The following is a 16,237-nucleotide window of genomic DNA, read 5'->3' as shown; positions in this document are numbered from 1 at the left end:
CGGCACGCGAGAGCTCTTTAAAGCGGGCGACGGTTGGGCGAAGAGGGGGGCATGTGTCCGGCGCGCGCGCGCCGCAGCCGCCGCTGGAGCCGTTGGGACGGCGCGCGCCGCTCCCGCCCTCAGGGCGGGCACGCGGCGCCGCCTCACGGCCCGGCGTGCCATTCCCGCTCTATGGCGAATGGGGCCGGGTCGTGAGCGCGCCCTTAACGTTTTCAGAACCTGGCTGGTATATCTTTTTTTGTGTCCTGAGGATTTTATCTACTCCGAAGTGGCATATTTGGGCCTTTAGGATGTGATCTGGCATGCACTCGTTCTTTAGGGAGTGTTTAGTCTTGTTCACGTCCATGTTGATAAGTAATACCAAAGTGAAGTATCACTGAATTAAAAAAGGAAGAGACCTCTGGAAAAGCCAAATCTAGCCTTGGAAAAGACCTCTGGAAAAGCCAAATCTAGCCTTGGAAAAGCCACATCTAGCCTATGAACCAGCATTATCATGTCCACTTGACCGTGGCACTAAGTGCTGCATCCCGTCTTGCACAGGGATGGTGTTGATGACCTCCCTGGACATTCTATTCCATTCCAATATTTGATCCCTTCTATGAGGAAATCCTTCCTAATGTCCAACCTAAATCTCCCCTGGGTGCAGCTCGAGGCTACGTTCTCTTGTCCTGTCTGGTTGCAATCCCTGTTGGCTCAGTTAATGTTTCAGTCTCTTGGAGATGAGCCCCATGAGCCTCACAACAACTGCAGCCGCTCCAAGCCAGTTGGGTTGGAGGCCCTGCAGTTCTGGCCCTGCTCTTGAACTCCCATCACAACTCCTTAGGGCTCACGTAGCAGGGCACACATCAAATGTACCAGGGTTAATATGGTTTGTGGGATGAGCTTGCAAGTTCTTCAAGTTGTTATCATAATGTTGTGGCCTCTTTCCCCCATTTAGCAAATTAAAGTCTTTAAAAACCAATATGCTTTCACCAAAAACTTCTCCCCCTCCCTTTTCCTAAGGTTTACATGCTCAACTGCACTTAGTAATAAGGCAGAGAATCCCTGAAATTTTACCTTCAGGACATGCAAATTCATCTTTATTATGAATATGTTCTGGAGCTTTTAGCAATCTCACTTTAAATCTGAACTGACACAGAATTGCCACATTGTCATGTTTGACATTTAGTCATTTGAGTTTGCTTAATTTTCAAAGAGAATGCATGTTGTGCTTTTATTAATAATGGCATGTTACACTAATTGTGTAATTTACAGATGGTATGTCTCCATTTAAAAGTTCTGAATGGCCAACATACCAAAGCTATTACCTTCAAGATTAAATTTCACCACCTTTTCATTTGAGGTGCCTGTTTGGTTATTTTCTCCCCCTACATCTAAATCAGCCACAAAGCCTCTCTTAGGAATCAGTTTGGGGTATATTAAGTCAAATGTCAAATTTGTGACATTTTGACTGCATCTGTGTGTCCCTGTTACCTTAGAGACTGCTCAATCCCTGGCTGAAAACTCCATGTGTCTCAGCTGTTATTGGTGGTGGGAAATACTGAAGGAATGCAGGCAATCTCTTTTAGATGAAAAAAAAGAAAAACACCAAACCCACGATTCCTCAGCATTTTCTTTGTATTTCATAGAAGTGACACCTTACTGAATAAGTTGCCATGTACAGCCATTTCTGGAGTACAGCAGAAGGTCTCAAGGAAAACACACAAATTTGCAATCAGGTTTTTCACTTCAAGGCATGAATAAAAGAGAATGTAAAAATCACCGAAAAGTATTCCATGTTTATAATCTCTTATTAAACATCAAAGGTGAACATAGGAGCTAAAGACCACTCCCTTTCTGAAAGAAATTAATGATCCTTTTCTTCCTCTGTTCCCCATGTGCTAGTTGGGTATCAAAGTTCTCACTGCACCCTTGCCCACAGGTGTGAGCTGCTTTTCTTTGATGATCTGACTGTTCACTATAATTAGGCTTTACTAAGGACAACTGTTTATAACCTGTATTTTTCTTGGATTTTGCTGTGACTCATAATAAAATCTGAGCTGAATATTTGAACTCTTTTTCCTAGTAAGACATAATTTACAGGGGAATGTAATATTTTTTACTAATTAAAAACTATATCAGATAACATCAGGTCTTCAGAAGAGATTTTACACAACTGAAAGTTTTATTCACTTGTTTTTCCTTTTATGAAAGGATGGGAAAAAAGAACCAGGCCCAAAACATGTTTTAGTATTTATCACAGCATTTTTTTTTATTGCTCTATTGAATCAGTAACTTAGGACATAGCTGTTTAACTTTCAAACCTGATAAACAGAAACTTATTGTGGGATTATTGTACAAGAATTACAGCATAATTTACCATTATATTATTATTGCAAATAATATACTGTTTGCCCCAAAGCTTTATACAGTTCCTTTTAACACTGAGTTTGTTTCCTCACTAATGTCTAGTTGAAACTCTCACGAATCTGATGGATGAGGAATAAGGGCAGAGTCTTGCCAAGATTATGACATAGATTCCTTTGGCTAGATTTGAAAATGTGAAAGAGGTCTTTTTCTTACACATTTTATTTTATAGCACTGCACCAGACAGTGCTTTTCCTTCTAAGTTATTTTAGGTAGCTGTAACACAGAAATCCTTGATATTTAACTTCTGTTTTATTGGAATGCTAGCAAGTCCCACCATATATATTCCTGGGGTGGGTTATTACTGCAGTTGTATTATACTTTAATAGAAGCATTAGATTTTTTTTTGTCAGAGTAAATTTTACTATGGCCTGGAGCAGAAAAAGAGGGTATGTAGTATTTCTCTGCACTCTGACAGGTTTGATATGTAGGTAGGAGAAAAGGAACCAGACATCCTTTGAAGTTTAGACAAAGGTCTCTGTAGAAAACCTAGACATAATATGATTGTAAATCTAATTCTAGTAAACTGTCTGGAAAGACTTCATTTCAGTCAATCAGTCCATTTTATTTTGGGTTTCACTTTATCAAGCACTGCAGTGCTTGTTTATTAGGATCCTCCTAACAAGGCATCCTAGTGCCTAAAGGGTCTTTTTTCTTGAAAAACACGTTTTGTTCTCATTCAGCTTTCTGCCTTAAAAAGTTGGAATATTTTTTAATAATAAAATTACAAGATCTAATATTGCTGAAATGAGCATCTGGAGGGGGGAACAGAATATCAATTGTAGAAAAAAGTAATACAGATTTCCTTTTTTGGTAAACCACTTCAAGACACATGCCACATGATTTTAACATGCAATGTTAAAGGATATACAATGAAGATGAAAAAATGGATCCTGGAGCAAGTTCTTTCTTCACTTTGATAAGTACAAATGTCAACAATTGCACTGATGTAAACTGAATTAAATCAACTTTAACCAATATTGCTGAGTGTGGAGTGATGTAAAATGTGCATTAACAAAGTGTATCAAATCTCTTGTCTTGTTTTTCCCCTCATTACGTCCAGAACCATTGCTTTCTGTTTTCTCTAAACACTTGGGCCCTTCACAACAAAAGCCATGCCTTTATCACTGAGCAAAATGGCATTTTTCTGGCAATACAGCTAAGCCTGAGAGGGAAGGAGCAGAAGGGAACTGCTGAAAAAGTAACCACAAAGAGTTGGTAGAAAAAGTGGTGAATGTCAGAAAAGTGAAGTGAGGAAAGGACAGGAAGCAGGGAAGGGCCAAGGGAGACACAGAAAATCCTGTCCTATAGTGCTGTGGTCTTTTGATGTTCCACCATCACAGAATGCTTTCCAGTCTGCTTTTTAAGCAGATGTTTCAAAAGCATTCTGAAACAAAGATATATCCTCTTCACCTCTGTGGAGGAGGAATTGAAGAGGATTGTCAAGGAAATGGCTACTGCCTCAACAAGCTTAAAACCAGAGTTTTCTTCAGAGAAGGATGTGAAACACAAAGAACTACAAAGCAGGCTTCCTTCTTCACACCACTGGTGTCTCAGTCCTCACCGAAGGGATTGGAAAGTTTAGACACAGTTCCCTGCTCAATGTTTTATTTCTCTGAAAATATTGCTAAAAATACTTGAATTCATGGCAGTTTCTGTGAAAATCTTAGAGCACATCTCATCACTGAAATTAAAATAGGTGTTAAACTGTAAAGTCTTTGGTCATACTGGATCTAACCTAGACATTAGGTGGAAGTTTATCAGGGAGTCTGAAGACTTTTATATCACATTAGCTTTTGAATACTAAATAATTATGGAAATAAATTACATTGAGTGCAACAGTGGACAACAAGATTTCATTGTACTTTTCCTAAATTTAAATATTTAAAATATCTCTTGACTAATTTGAAAAGTGGAAAGAGTTCAGTGTTTCTTTAGGTTGCTCATACTTGGCTTTGAATTCCTGCTTATACTGAGAATCCTAAAAGGCATTGATATATCCAATTCACATTCTCTAAATTTGCAGTCCAGCTGCTGTGAGCTGCTAGGCAGTTTTGAAGTCAGGAAACCCTGGACTGTTAATACCAATTGTAGTTGAACAACTTACAGTGCTTCTGTGTAATTTTCTTTTTTAGAGATATAGTGGTCTGCTTGGAGACACAATTAAGAAAGCTTGAAGCAATGTTAGCTGTCATTTTGGGTGTTTCTTTCATTTATATATATACACATTTTTATATATTTGTCTCCTACACACACACAGAATACCACAATTTCTCTTTAAGGTTTCTTATGGTATTAAGTAGAGCTAACAGAATGATTTTTAAATGCTTTTCTGTATCTAGCTATTGCCTGTCCTACAAAACCTAGTGACTCAACCAAAACTGCGGTGAAAAACCCTAAGAATCACTAACTACATCGTGGGCTATTATATACTATAGTAATAACTATAGTACTAACTATAAAATCAGTGTTATGCAGCTTAACTGTTCCTTCCCGATTTCTGGTTAGATGGTACAGCAGTGAAAGAGGAATTCAAAACCAACGTTTCTAGACCTACTGAGAAGTTATATCGACTTAGTAAATATCTCTCTTACTCGTTCTTTAAACGCGGGTTCCACAGTTAACGTCTCAATTTGCTGGAGACGGTGCATTTTCCTGATTCTTAAGAGAGCCACTAGGTGGGAGTGTGTTATCTTAAAAGGCGCTTGGTCAGCCGCGGCAGTTATCCTTTTGGAGGAGCTCCACTCCTCTTTCCCTGGCAGCCGGGAGATGCTGCGACTCTCTTCACACCTCTTCAAGTTGGTGGTGATCAATTTGCCATTTTTCGACGCTCGTCTCCACACTGGACGCTGGGGAGACGCGGCCTGCCTCGCTGCACCTCTGGCCCGGCAAAGGCAGGCAAGGCAATGAGCTGGGGCAAGCAAAGGCAAAGATTTCATAGAATCACAGAGAATCCTGAGTTGGAAGGGGCCCACAAGGATCATTGATTCCAACTCCTGGCCCTGCACAGGACACCCCAAGAGTCACACCCTGTGCCCGAGAGCATCATCCAAATGCCTCTTGAACTCTGCCAGGTTTGGTGCTGTGACCGCTGCCCTGGGGAGCTGTTCCAGTGCCCAACCACCCTCTGGTGAAAAACCTTTTCCTAATGCCCAACCCAAACCTCCCCTGACACAGCTTCAGGCCATTCCCTCAGGTCCTGTCACTGGTCAGCACAGAGGAGAGATCTCTGTGTCTGCCCCACCTGGACCACTCACAATGAAGCTGTAGATCACAGTGAGATCTCCCCTCAATCTCTTCTTTAGGCCAGCCTAAATGACCTCAGCCGCTCCTTATATGACTTCCCCTCCAGATCCTTGACCATCTTCCTGGCCCTTCTTTGGACACTCTCTAATAATACTACAAGTGCCATGCTTCAAAAAGTCTTTCTCATATCCAGACAAAAAACACAAGCTAATTATGTAGAAAACCCCAAGGACCCTGGGGAAAATAGATTCAGAGGATCACCTCGCTAACATAAAAGCTAATAATAACAATTTTTTTAAAAACCTTTGTTAAAATATATTAAAAGCTAGGCATTTGACAGAGATGGAACTGAAAGGTAAAGAAAAGGTCTTTTGAGGAATTAGGCTATAGGAAAAAAAAAGGTTGTAGCAATATTCAACACAAAAGTGATAGAGCAGTTTTCAAAGTAGGGTAGCTCTTTTTTTAAAAGAACAGAGCCTCCCATTAGTTCTAAACTGAGAATACAATAAAAGGTACTTTAGCACAGATGAGTAAATTCCAAGTAATGACTGAAGGATGTGTGTGTTCAACTCTAAAGACCCAGGATGATACTGTTGGACTAAGAAGTGTAATGGGGAGTAAATTTTGGAGGGCAGCCATGGTACTAGAAAGATGGTGCCAAATGAGCTGTTTCCCAAAGTACAACTTTGTGGAAACAGCAAAAACTCTGATTTTCACATCAGGAATATCTGAACTGTAAGACTGTAAGTGGAAAAATGTACTGCAAATGATTATTTATTGTTCCCTGTAGTACAAGAAGGGGAGGGACAAAAAAATTTTTAAAAAGTGCTTTTTCATATATCATAATTTGCCTTGCCATAGAGCCTTTCATTTTAGTTTATCAGGCTGATAAACTAAAAATGAAGTAAGGTACATTCACACAGGGTAAGAGTATTAAACGTGGTGAAATGAATGAAAGCTCTAAAGCTGGAAGTTTGCAAATTGTAAACTTCTGAGAAAATATCAAGAATCCATGTGTACCTGTACCCTGTCCTTAAGTGTTCACTGTTACTCATCCATGGAGAATGATACCTTGCTGAACTGACTTCCACATGTTGCCAAGATCATTCCCAGTTTCCTCTGAGGGTAAAAATCTGGTCCTCATCTATAAGCTCGAGGTGCTCAAAGGTAGCAAAGTTATTAACAGTGTCTGCTTGTCTTGCTGCAGCTCTGGATTGAAAGTCCAGTTTTCCTAAATAATAATAATGGAAGTAGGTTTGCTCACAGAAAAAAAATCTCAGAAGCCACATGAAGGGAGCATTGCCTAGACCAACAGAACATTAGGTAGAAATAATGGTGGCAGTGCAAAACCATCTGTAGACAGCTAATTGTAAAGATGTGAAAAACTACAAAGAAAAAAAACAAAGCTGCAAAGTTTTTGATGTGTATGATTCTTCAAATCATAATTCTATGTAAAGTTCATTATTACTAGGGGTTCATTTCTGACCACTAGTATTAAATTTTCACAGATTTTGAAGAAGTCAGGGAATTGGTGGCAATATTTCATATTTAATTTTGCTCTCCATGAAGACAGTAACAAAGCTCCTATTGGTTTTAGCTGGAGGAAACATAACCCAGTGATGCCGTTGTAGCAAGCCTGTAGTGCTACTTAATTATAAATGTAATGCTATAACTTTTAACTGTGCAGTCCTAATTATGCAACTTTTTTAAAGGAATTTCTCTCATGATTTTTTTAATTAGGGTCAAATATTTTTTGTATAAATAGATATCTTGTTCACATCCCATGTTCCCCTCCTGCTCAGTTATATACTGAGCTCACAATTAATGTCACAACTCCACTGTCTTTCCCATAAGAACAGACTGTTGCAAGCACAGATTTGTATTTAATTGCAGCATTAAGTACTGTCTGTTAGAGAACTTTCAATGCAAACATTCCACAAAATGAAAAATGCAAACTAGAAAATTACTGAGGGAAAGTAACTTCTATAACTGGTTTGGGTGGATATTTTCAGCTTGCTAGTAAAAATCTCTTTGCAAGTCATAAAAACCTCATTATAATTTTGAAATACATTTCATGACTATGCACCAGCTCTACTGCCTGTGCAGTTCTCAATGCTTTAACAGTCTTAGTTACTGGAATTGCTCAAAGACATCAGAAATAGAAATGCTCTGTTCCTTGCTGGAATTTCAGTTTATCAGCCAAGCACAATTACTGCTTTCTCCAGGCAAGTTTTTGAAAAGACATTATACCGTGTCTACACCCTGTCTGTCAATACATGATTAAGTTGTCATTCTAAAATAGTTTCTTGTACACTGGAGTGGCTTTTTCTTGCATACAGTGCAACCAAACGTCCTTGCTGCCAGAAACTGGGAGTAGTAACTAAAAGAATACAAACAGCTGTCTTTACCACGGAGTCATCCCTGATAAATGACTGAGGTACTGGATGAAGAAATGTTATTTTTACCTATTTGTCAAGGTCATGTCCTAGTTTATTACACATTTGGATTTCCAGAGGAGCTGAGGTTTGTTTACATCCCAAGGTTGATGAAAAGATGAGTAATGGGTTGTAGTAACATGACTGTGGATATCACAGGCTACATCTTCATGTATACTTCAGGCCATTGCAACCTTCCACACTTGACAGTCTGAAATGATCTGCAGCCCTATGTGAGACCTTCAGGCTCCTCTTCCAAAATGTGAAATACTTTGAAAAGGACTCCCGAGATACCGTCAGAGCTGCAATCTGTGTAACTCACCCAGGAATAAAATGAGGCTTGGGATGGAATTGAAACAGTCTGAAGTGTATCTGCACGATTCAGATCTCCTGCTTCAGGTGAGCAGGTATGACTGCAATGCAGGACAGGGTCATGAAATGGTATCTGCTCAGGCTCCAAAAGAGACAGAGCTAGGATAGATGGTGCTGTACTGAACAGTTCCCTCCCCCTAGGGCGAAATGCACTGTTCCTTTTTTCACAGCCATGCTGTATCTGGTTCTGGAGGCAACCAAGTCATCCTTGGCTCCAGGCTACGTACACAGTGCATTATCATGTCATTTAGACACTAAATGAAGCGGTTGAAACCAGGTGCCTCCCTTCTCCTTAATATTTACTTGGAGCTACCTACAATCCAGTCTGCAAATATAAATAGCAAGTTACTCTGTTTAATATCTAACCCTAATATTTCCAGCAGGAGTCTGGGAAACTCCTCATTATCTTCACACCCACATTTCTTCATTTTTGATTAGAACTAATTATTAATTTTTTTCCTTTCATGTAGTAGTAGCAGACCCACCCCTCCATCTGTTCATGCGCAGTACTAAATGGCATTGTGCAGGTACTTTCTGCAAAACTACAAGGAACATGGGTTCAAATCTCAACCTATGCACAAGCAGAAGGTGGCTTGGCAAGTTAAGCAGAGCATTACCTTTCATTTGAATGTATTCTTAATTCCATACTATAGTATGCCTTCTTAGCCTCACAGAGCTCTGGTTTCACAAGCACAGAAAATGCCTTGTGGGGAGGAACCATGCATTTTATTTATTAGGTATGTCCAATGCAAAAAACCCTACAACTTTATGCAAATATCAACCAAGTCCTGGAAGCAGCCAGAAATCAGAGATGATTATTTTCATGGTTATAGAAATAGGAAAGAGTTAAAAAAGAGGCACTGTAGCCAATAGTTTGGGAGGTACAGCAGGTTATCTGCTTTAATTAAGAGGATTTGTTACAATGAAAGCAACAGTGCAGTAAAGAAGCAGACCTCTGATCTAACATAATAGTCTCTCCCTTATTTTTACCTGAAAATGTTATGAATGACTTCCAGAAATGTCCCAGGCTTAGCAGTTTCTGACTGCATCTAGAGATCTGTTTCCCATTCTGAACATCATGGGGGCCAATAGAGAAGTGACACCCTCCTTTGGAGATCCCAGAGGAGCCTGTTCCAACACAGAATGGACAAAGAACCATTTTGCCCTTCTAACTCAGTCACAGGTGTTGCCTGAGTTGTTAAAAAAAGAAAAAAAAATCAGTAATCACTGTTGTAACGATGAGACCAAAATTTTAAAAAAGTGAAGGGTAGCCACCCCATTTTAAGGGAAGGTAAGTTAATCCTTTTAATCTCTGTTCTATCATGCAACCCCCGTGCAAACCTTCTAAACTCCAGCTGGGCACAGGAAGGCAGACACAACACTGTGCCCTGCATCTGAGTCTTCAGGCACGCGCTTCTGCATTCACCACACTTAATATGCCCTGCCCTTACAAGTAAAATAAACCTGCATTATCTACCTGCCACATTCCCACTGCTTTGATCAGACCAGGCACCAAGTTGTAGGTGTTGTGATATAGTTGTAGGGGACTGTGCAGCTGATTTGCTCCCTAGCACAGAGCAGTCACCAACAGTTTTGCAGTTTACAGACACACAATACAGAAGAGGCAACTTCTGAAACAAAAGCTACACAGCTAAACAAAGTTCTCTTATTTAAAGGGAAAACTTAAAAACACTACAGAAAGTCTAACAGAAAGTTTTCTACCCTGTGAGACACAGAAGCAGTAATTCCAAATCCCCAGTTTAGTGACAGACAGAACTGTGGCACTGGAATCAATGTAATTCTGACTTAAGTCTCCTAAAGGGTTCCCAACTTGCCCCCCTTCTCCCACAGTCTCTCAGCTCAGGACCATATCCTAAATGTTTTCTTGACTTCCGAACTGAAGCTACATCACACAACACACCAGAAATTATGCTTTTAAAAGCTTTCAAATACTTGTAGTGTTCCATTCCTGCAGGAGAGGAGATTTTTTATTCTACCAGCACAATGCTCTGAAAGATTTTTGTAAGGCTGACAAGAAACTGGAATGCACTGCAGCAAAGAGCTTCAAAACTACTAAGCGTTTCTATCTTCACTTCTCATTGGAAAGCTCATTCATGACAGTTAAGTACTCAGGTGAATCAAGTCCAAAGCTATTACAAGGCATAATGAGGAAACGCTCCAAGTCACCCGAGAACTTCAATTTCAGTGGATAAAGGAGATGCTAACTAATGACTGTCTAATATAGTTCTGTATCATGCAGTGGTATGTGATGATTTATTTAATGTGAGAACATGCAACAAGTAATACAGCACCACATAATTTCTAGAGATCACAGTTCTTATGTTTCTTGTTGCTGCATTTTGCATTCTAAAACCTGTCTGGACGATGTCAAGTCACACACAAGTTTAATTCCCTACCCCCTCAGCCTTTAACAAGTATTACTATGATTTTGTTTTCATTAAAAGCCTCAACAGTATTTATATGTAGCATTCTCCTTCAGCACAGGAGAATGCAGAGTGAAATCAAGCAGCAGATGACTGTTCACCACAGAATGAGTAATCATTTATGTTCCAAACTAAAATAAATGTAACAGAAAACCAGAAAGGGCAATGTTCTAATGTCTTCATTTAGTAACTTACCTTTTTCGTTCATTTCTTTTAAACAAGGATTTTCTAAAAACATTTTGAACCTTACTCATTTTATTTTTGTTTTCCTTGGAAAGCCTGAAGTGAAACATCTATCCTTTAACCCTGATGTCTTCACTACTTGCCTTTTCCAGTGGCACAGAAATACTCCTTCACTCCTCACACTCCTTCATTACGTATTCTGGTTTAACCACACAGCTTTTCAAAACAGTCTCGACTATAATGAGCTGTGGCTCTGGATTTACACTCCCCATCACCATCACTTACAGTTACCGATGAACAATTTCACTTCTAAGCACACACATTTCCCCAACAGCTGAACTGCTCCACAGTTTTCTGTGTTTTTCTTATTATAACTAGCTCCTTCATTTCAATGGCATCACAGTTGAGCTCAAGTCTGAAATGCAATGCTCCAGCTAGTGCTTATTTTTACTCAAGTAATTACAGAAAAAAAAGTTGACACTGACATTTACCAAAATATTTCAGAGCACAAACACCACCCGCTGAGCTGAACACGAAAATTCATGCCTGCTAGTCTTGTTTTTCTCCTCACAGTATGACTGATTTGACTCATGCCTGACTTTAACGTTGGTAGGAAAGATGCCTAAACATGCAGCTGAATTTCTGCTCCTATGCCATTATTACTTGTCTTTGATGAAAGGATGCAGCAAGACATTCTAGACCATTTCATAAGTTTAAAACTTTATATGCTGAAGGAAAATTCTCTACTAAAACATCTGAAAGCCTGCAAAGAACTGCTTTCATTTCTTTTGTAGACACCTATGAAAATCCCAGTTTAGTCAATCTGGATGCTTTTTTCTCCACAGTGTTAGCAGTGCAGGAGGACAGGTACTTTGATACCGAAGCCAGAGCAGGAATATTTCTCTGCCTTCCAAGAGTCCCATGGTGTGATTCGGTTACTGGTCATGACCCTGTTGTTTATTGTATATGTGGATTGTAAGAATTACTGGAATTCTTATAAATCTCAATTAAATAAAAGGTAAAAGAAAAGCCCACCTGTAATCAGACACCATGTAACTGCATGTTAATGGCTTGTTCAGTGCCCTACCGGGATACCTTAGAGTAATGCTACAGCATTATACTCAATTTCAAGAGGTCAGTAGACATTTTTAAATGAATAAAATTTATATAATTACAGTTATGACTACAGCTCATGCCTTATTCACAGCAAGTAAAAAAACCACATTGGAGTTTATGTAAATATTACTAATGCATGTGTAATGAAAAAGTAACTCATGTTAATTAAAAAACACCTTAATTTCAAAAGTTTACCAGAAACAGTTACAGTGAGCATTGCAATCTTTCAAAGCAGAATAGAAGTTGTTTACAAGGATCCAGCAGTAATTGATATCCAGCTGCTCGGAGCTGGGCTGCCGACTCAACATGTGAAAGCTGGGCTGAAATCCCCTATCTGATGGCAGCAGGAGTCATGCTGCTCTTTCCTATGAGCTGGAATTTCACCCCAGTCTTTACATTCTTTGTTGAGAATGCTGGTGGAGCAGCCAGAAGATGATGATTAGAGAGTAGCTAAGTACACTCTCAGTTCTAAAAATCCAACCTTCAAGCATCTGTAAGGTCTCGGGGAAGGAGGAGGGGGTTTATAGCACAGTTAAAAGGAGTGTCTCTAAAAATGGGCAAGTGGCCATTTCAGCAACAGAGCTGATGGCAGGACACTGCACACCATTAGAAGAAGTAAATCTGGGGTTGAGTCTTTAGTGAAGACACCATCATATTGGCCTTTAACTAGGAAGGAAGGCAAGCACAGCATGTGAACAAGTAAGCACACATATGCACACAAGGCATTCCAGGAGCTGAACAATTTCTCTGCATACATAAAAAACCTTGCTAAGAAAAAAAAAAAAAAGTAGCAAAGGTTTTTAGCATTTAAATAGTTGCCTACATGAACTCGATTTCAAATCCAACTTTACACATTCTTGATAAACTGAAAGGCCTCAGCATTGAAGATGAAATGTTTCTAGCACCAGCTACTGCCTTGAAAGTGAATACTTACAAGAGATGAGTATAGGAAGACATGTTGTCTTTCACTGAGAAAATGTTTTAAGGCAATATCCAAAATGACAATACAGCCACCATAGAAACTGCTCCAAATGATCCCTGATACTTTACAGCACCTATGCAGGTTCCACTGCTGAGGAAAGATCGGAACTAAATTGGTGCCTGTCCTCCTCCTCCTCCCTGCCATGTGCCCTGGAATGCTGGAAATGTCCCAACATCTGTACATCACTAGTTGACATAAAGCAAGCAAATTTCTTCCTATAGCTCCTAAATCCCTCAGTAGCCATTTATATTAGCCACTATCACTGGCAGGGAAACTGGTGAGGAATTGCCCTCTTTCCTTATCACTAACCCAATTAAAAAGTTGCTCAATAAGGTAGCAAGTGTTTACACAATTAATGCAAATGACAGATTTCTGAACATTTCCCCAAAGGGAAACTAACTGGTCTGGCCAAATGTGCTCCTGCAGCACCCAGCTCAGGGTTGGTTTTTCTTCTTTGCTCTCAGAAAAGAGTCAATTTACTTGCATTTCCACCAAGGAGTATTTTAGGAATGGAGACAGTAATTTCTGAATATACACTATATCTATAAAAGGAAGAGGTAAGCAATTTGTTCTCCATTTCCATAATTTTGTGGAACTCCATCATCCATTTTTATTAATAGTTATGGCACCCAGGTATGCAGCTAAACAACTGAAGAACATGAAGGATGTTATTAGAATCATTTTTGGCTAATGATAAGGAGCAGAACTGCATCGCAACCCTACTTTTTCCATGATTTAAATGTGTGTTAAAATGTACCAAGATTTTCAGGAAATCTGTTATTTGGCTTACACAGTAAGCTATGCCTTATGCACCGTGTTCTAGACAAAGTTGTATTTTAAAATGGTGCACAAAGTTAAGAAACTTTACATGCTGCCAGTGAGTAATGTGTGCTTTCATAAATACAGTAGTATACATCCTATTTACAGACGCTGGATGGAAGACTCCAGGAAGGCTGTTAGCCAGCCATCCACAGAAAAAAGGGAATGAAGATGGTGGGGAGTGTGGTGGAGGGTGCCACACCTAGGCAGACTATTGACGCTAGTCCCACAAGCACCGACGCGAGGACGCTCCTCTGGTCCCGAATAATCATCTTCACGGTCTCACAGAACTGGGGAGAAAAAAAAAAAAAAGGGCAAAAGATGAGATTGAAAGAGGAAAGCTTTGGCTGCAGAGCTGTCGATACCCACTCTCTCGGGACAGAGCAGCCTCAGCTCTCACACAGGTTCCCCGGAGGGAGGGGAAGAGCTGGACTGGCACCGCATCACCCCCAGCATCAGCCCCGGTACTGCCTGTGGCTCCGGCTAGAACCTGTAGCTTCAGAGCATTTTAGAAGCGTATTAATGTTCTACTAATTCAGCTTCGCTTTTCTCGCCGCTTGAAGCCAGCTGAGGCCAGGCTCGCCGCCGTCCCGAGCAGCTCGGCGCCGGCGGCACTGCCCGCTGCGGGCAGAGCGGCATCAGCGGCGGCCGGGCCGGCGGGCAGGACCGGCACCCCCGCCCGGGGCCCGCGGCCGCGGCCGCGCCGGCTGCGGGGAGCGGGGCCGCCGGGGGAAGGGCAGCGCCGCCGCTGGCCGGGCCGTACCTTGTCGGTCTGGAAGCTGACGGGGGCTCCGTATCGGCAGTAGGTGACGAAGTGCTCGCAGTTGTTCCAGAGCAGGCTGTAGGCCGTAGCGCCCACCAGCTTCTCCGCCCGGCGGGCCGCCTCCTCGCTGCCCAGCACCTGGTCCTCGAAGAGCCGGTCCATGTGGTTGACCAGGATGCTGCCGCCGTAGGCGAAGTCCTCTACCGTGTCCACCCGGACGCTGGCCGTCCTGGCGATGACGCCCAGGATAAGCCGCTTGTTGGTCACCACCTGCTGGATCTGCCGACGGTCGCCGGTGATGGAGGGCAGGATGTCGGGCATCAAGTGGGCGACGCGGTTCTCGCCCAGGTAAATGCCGAAGTGGATGAAGAGGGTGCGGGGCACCTCCAGCAGGTCTCCTCGCTTGAAGCAGCTGGTGTCGTAGTAGCCGGGCGCAGGTGGTGGCGTTTCCCCGCCGGAGCCCGCGGGCAATGGACGGATGTGGACGAGGAGCATCAGCTTCTCCAGCAGCAGCGAGGCCGCTTGTGGCACCGGATTCTTCATGGTCGGCGGGGAAACCCTCCGTGCCTCCGAGCAGCTCCTGGCCCCCGGCACCGCTTTTCTAGGCTACCGGCGGGGCGGGGCGGGCACCCGGGCCGGCCCACCGGGAGAGGGGCGTGTAGGGAGCGCCCGCCCCGAGGACCGGCCGGGCTTCACTGGGGGGCGCGGCGGGCACCCTCAGCCGGCCCGGCGTCCCTCGGTCCGGCCGCGGCGGCGGCTCGGCCCTGGGGATGGCGCGGTGCCCGCAGCCTGGAGCCACCCGCAGCTCCGCCCCGTCTACGGCCCGCGCTGCCCAGGTAGAAGTGCACGGAAAAGTGCGGGTAAAGCCCTTCACCCGCCCCGGGAAGAGCAGCGAGGGGCTCCCGGGACCACAGCCGCTCCGTGCACCTTCCCCCGCCGGCGGGACCTGAGGGGCTCCGGGTGCCTGCCCCGGCCGTCGCGGGGGACAAGCGGCGACCGGATCGGATCGGGGGGGCCGGACGGGCGGCCGCGGTGCTCGCACGGCGGCGGGACGAGGGAGGGAGCGTCTGCCTTCCCTGAAAGGAAACAGGTCTCCGAGGATAGCGGCAAGTCACATTTATAAATGAACTCGCCCCAAAGGTCCGCCAGCTAAGAAAGAGTGGGAAACGGCGGAGCGGCATTCCCGTGCGTTCAGTTTCATGCTAATCCATTATGCAAATGGATAAATCCTGGCAACGGAGCGCACAAAAGAGCAGCCCTGTCAGGTCAACAATGCCGCCAGATCGGGGCTCGGAAGTTTCAGTAACCAAGCAGGTTCCCGCCCCCTCGGGGATGGCGGGATGATGGATGGGACAGACATTCATTTTACCTGGAAGATGACAGGGCGCGGAGAGTGGCAGGGGAGGCGGCCGTGGCTGCAGCCTTTCACCGAGTCCCCGCCGCCGCCCGGCCCGCTGCCATGGATCTTTGT

General features: G+C 43.0%; 1 protein-coding gene across 1 annotated transcript; it reads right to left on the bottom strand.

Annotated features, from left to right (window-relative positions):
- Positions 1-11,745: 11,745 nt before the first annotated feature.
- LRAT (lecithin retinol acyltransferase) lies at positions 11,746-15,309 on the bottom strand. The gene is made up of 2 exons (XM_059470799.1): positions 14,767-15,309; positions 11,746-14,293 (listed from the first exon to the last, which is right to left on the bottom strand). The coding sequence occupies exons 1-2, from the start codon at positions 15,307-15,309 to the stop codon at positions 14,141-14,143; spliced, it is 696 nt and encodes a 231-aa protein (XP_059326782.1). The 3' UTR covers positions 11,746-14,140.
- Positions 15,310-16,237: the final 928 nt, after the last annotated feature.

The sequence above is a fragment of the Ammospiza nelsoni genome, chromosome 4 (genome assembly GCF_027579445.1).
Source record: "Ammospiza nelsoni isolate bAmmNel1 chromosome 4, bAmmNel1.pri, whole genome shotgun sequence".
NCBI classification, from domain to species: domain Eukaryota; kingdom Metazoa; phylum Chordata; class Aves; order Passeriformes; family Passerellidae; genus Ammospiza; species Ammospiza nelsoni.
Note: the sequence above shows the minus strand (reverse complement) of the source record. Positions and strands in the feature narration are given on the sequence as shown.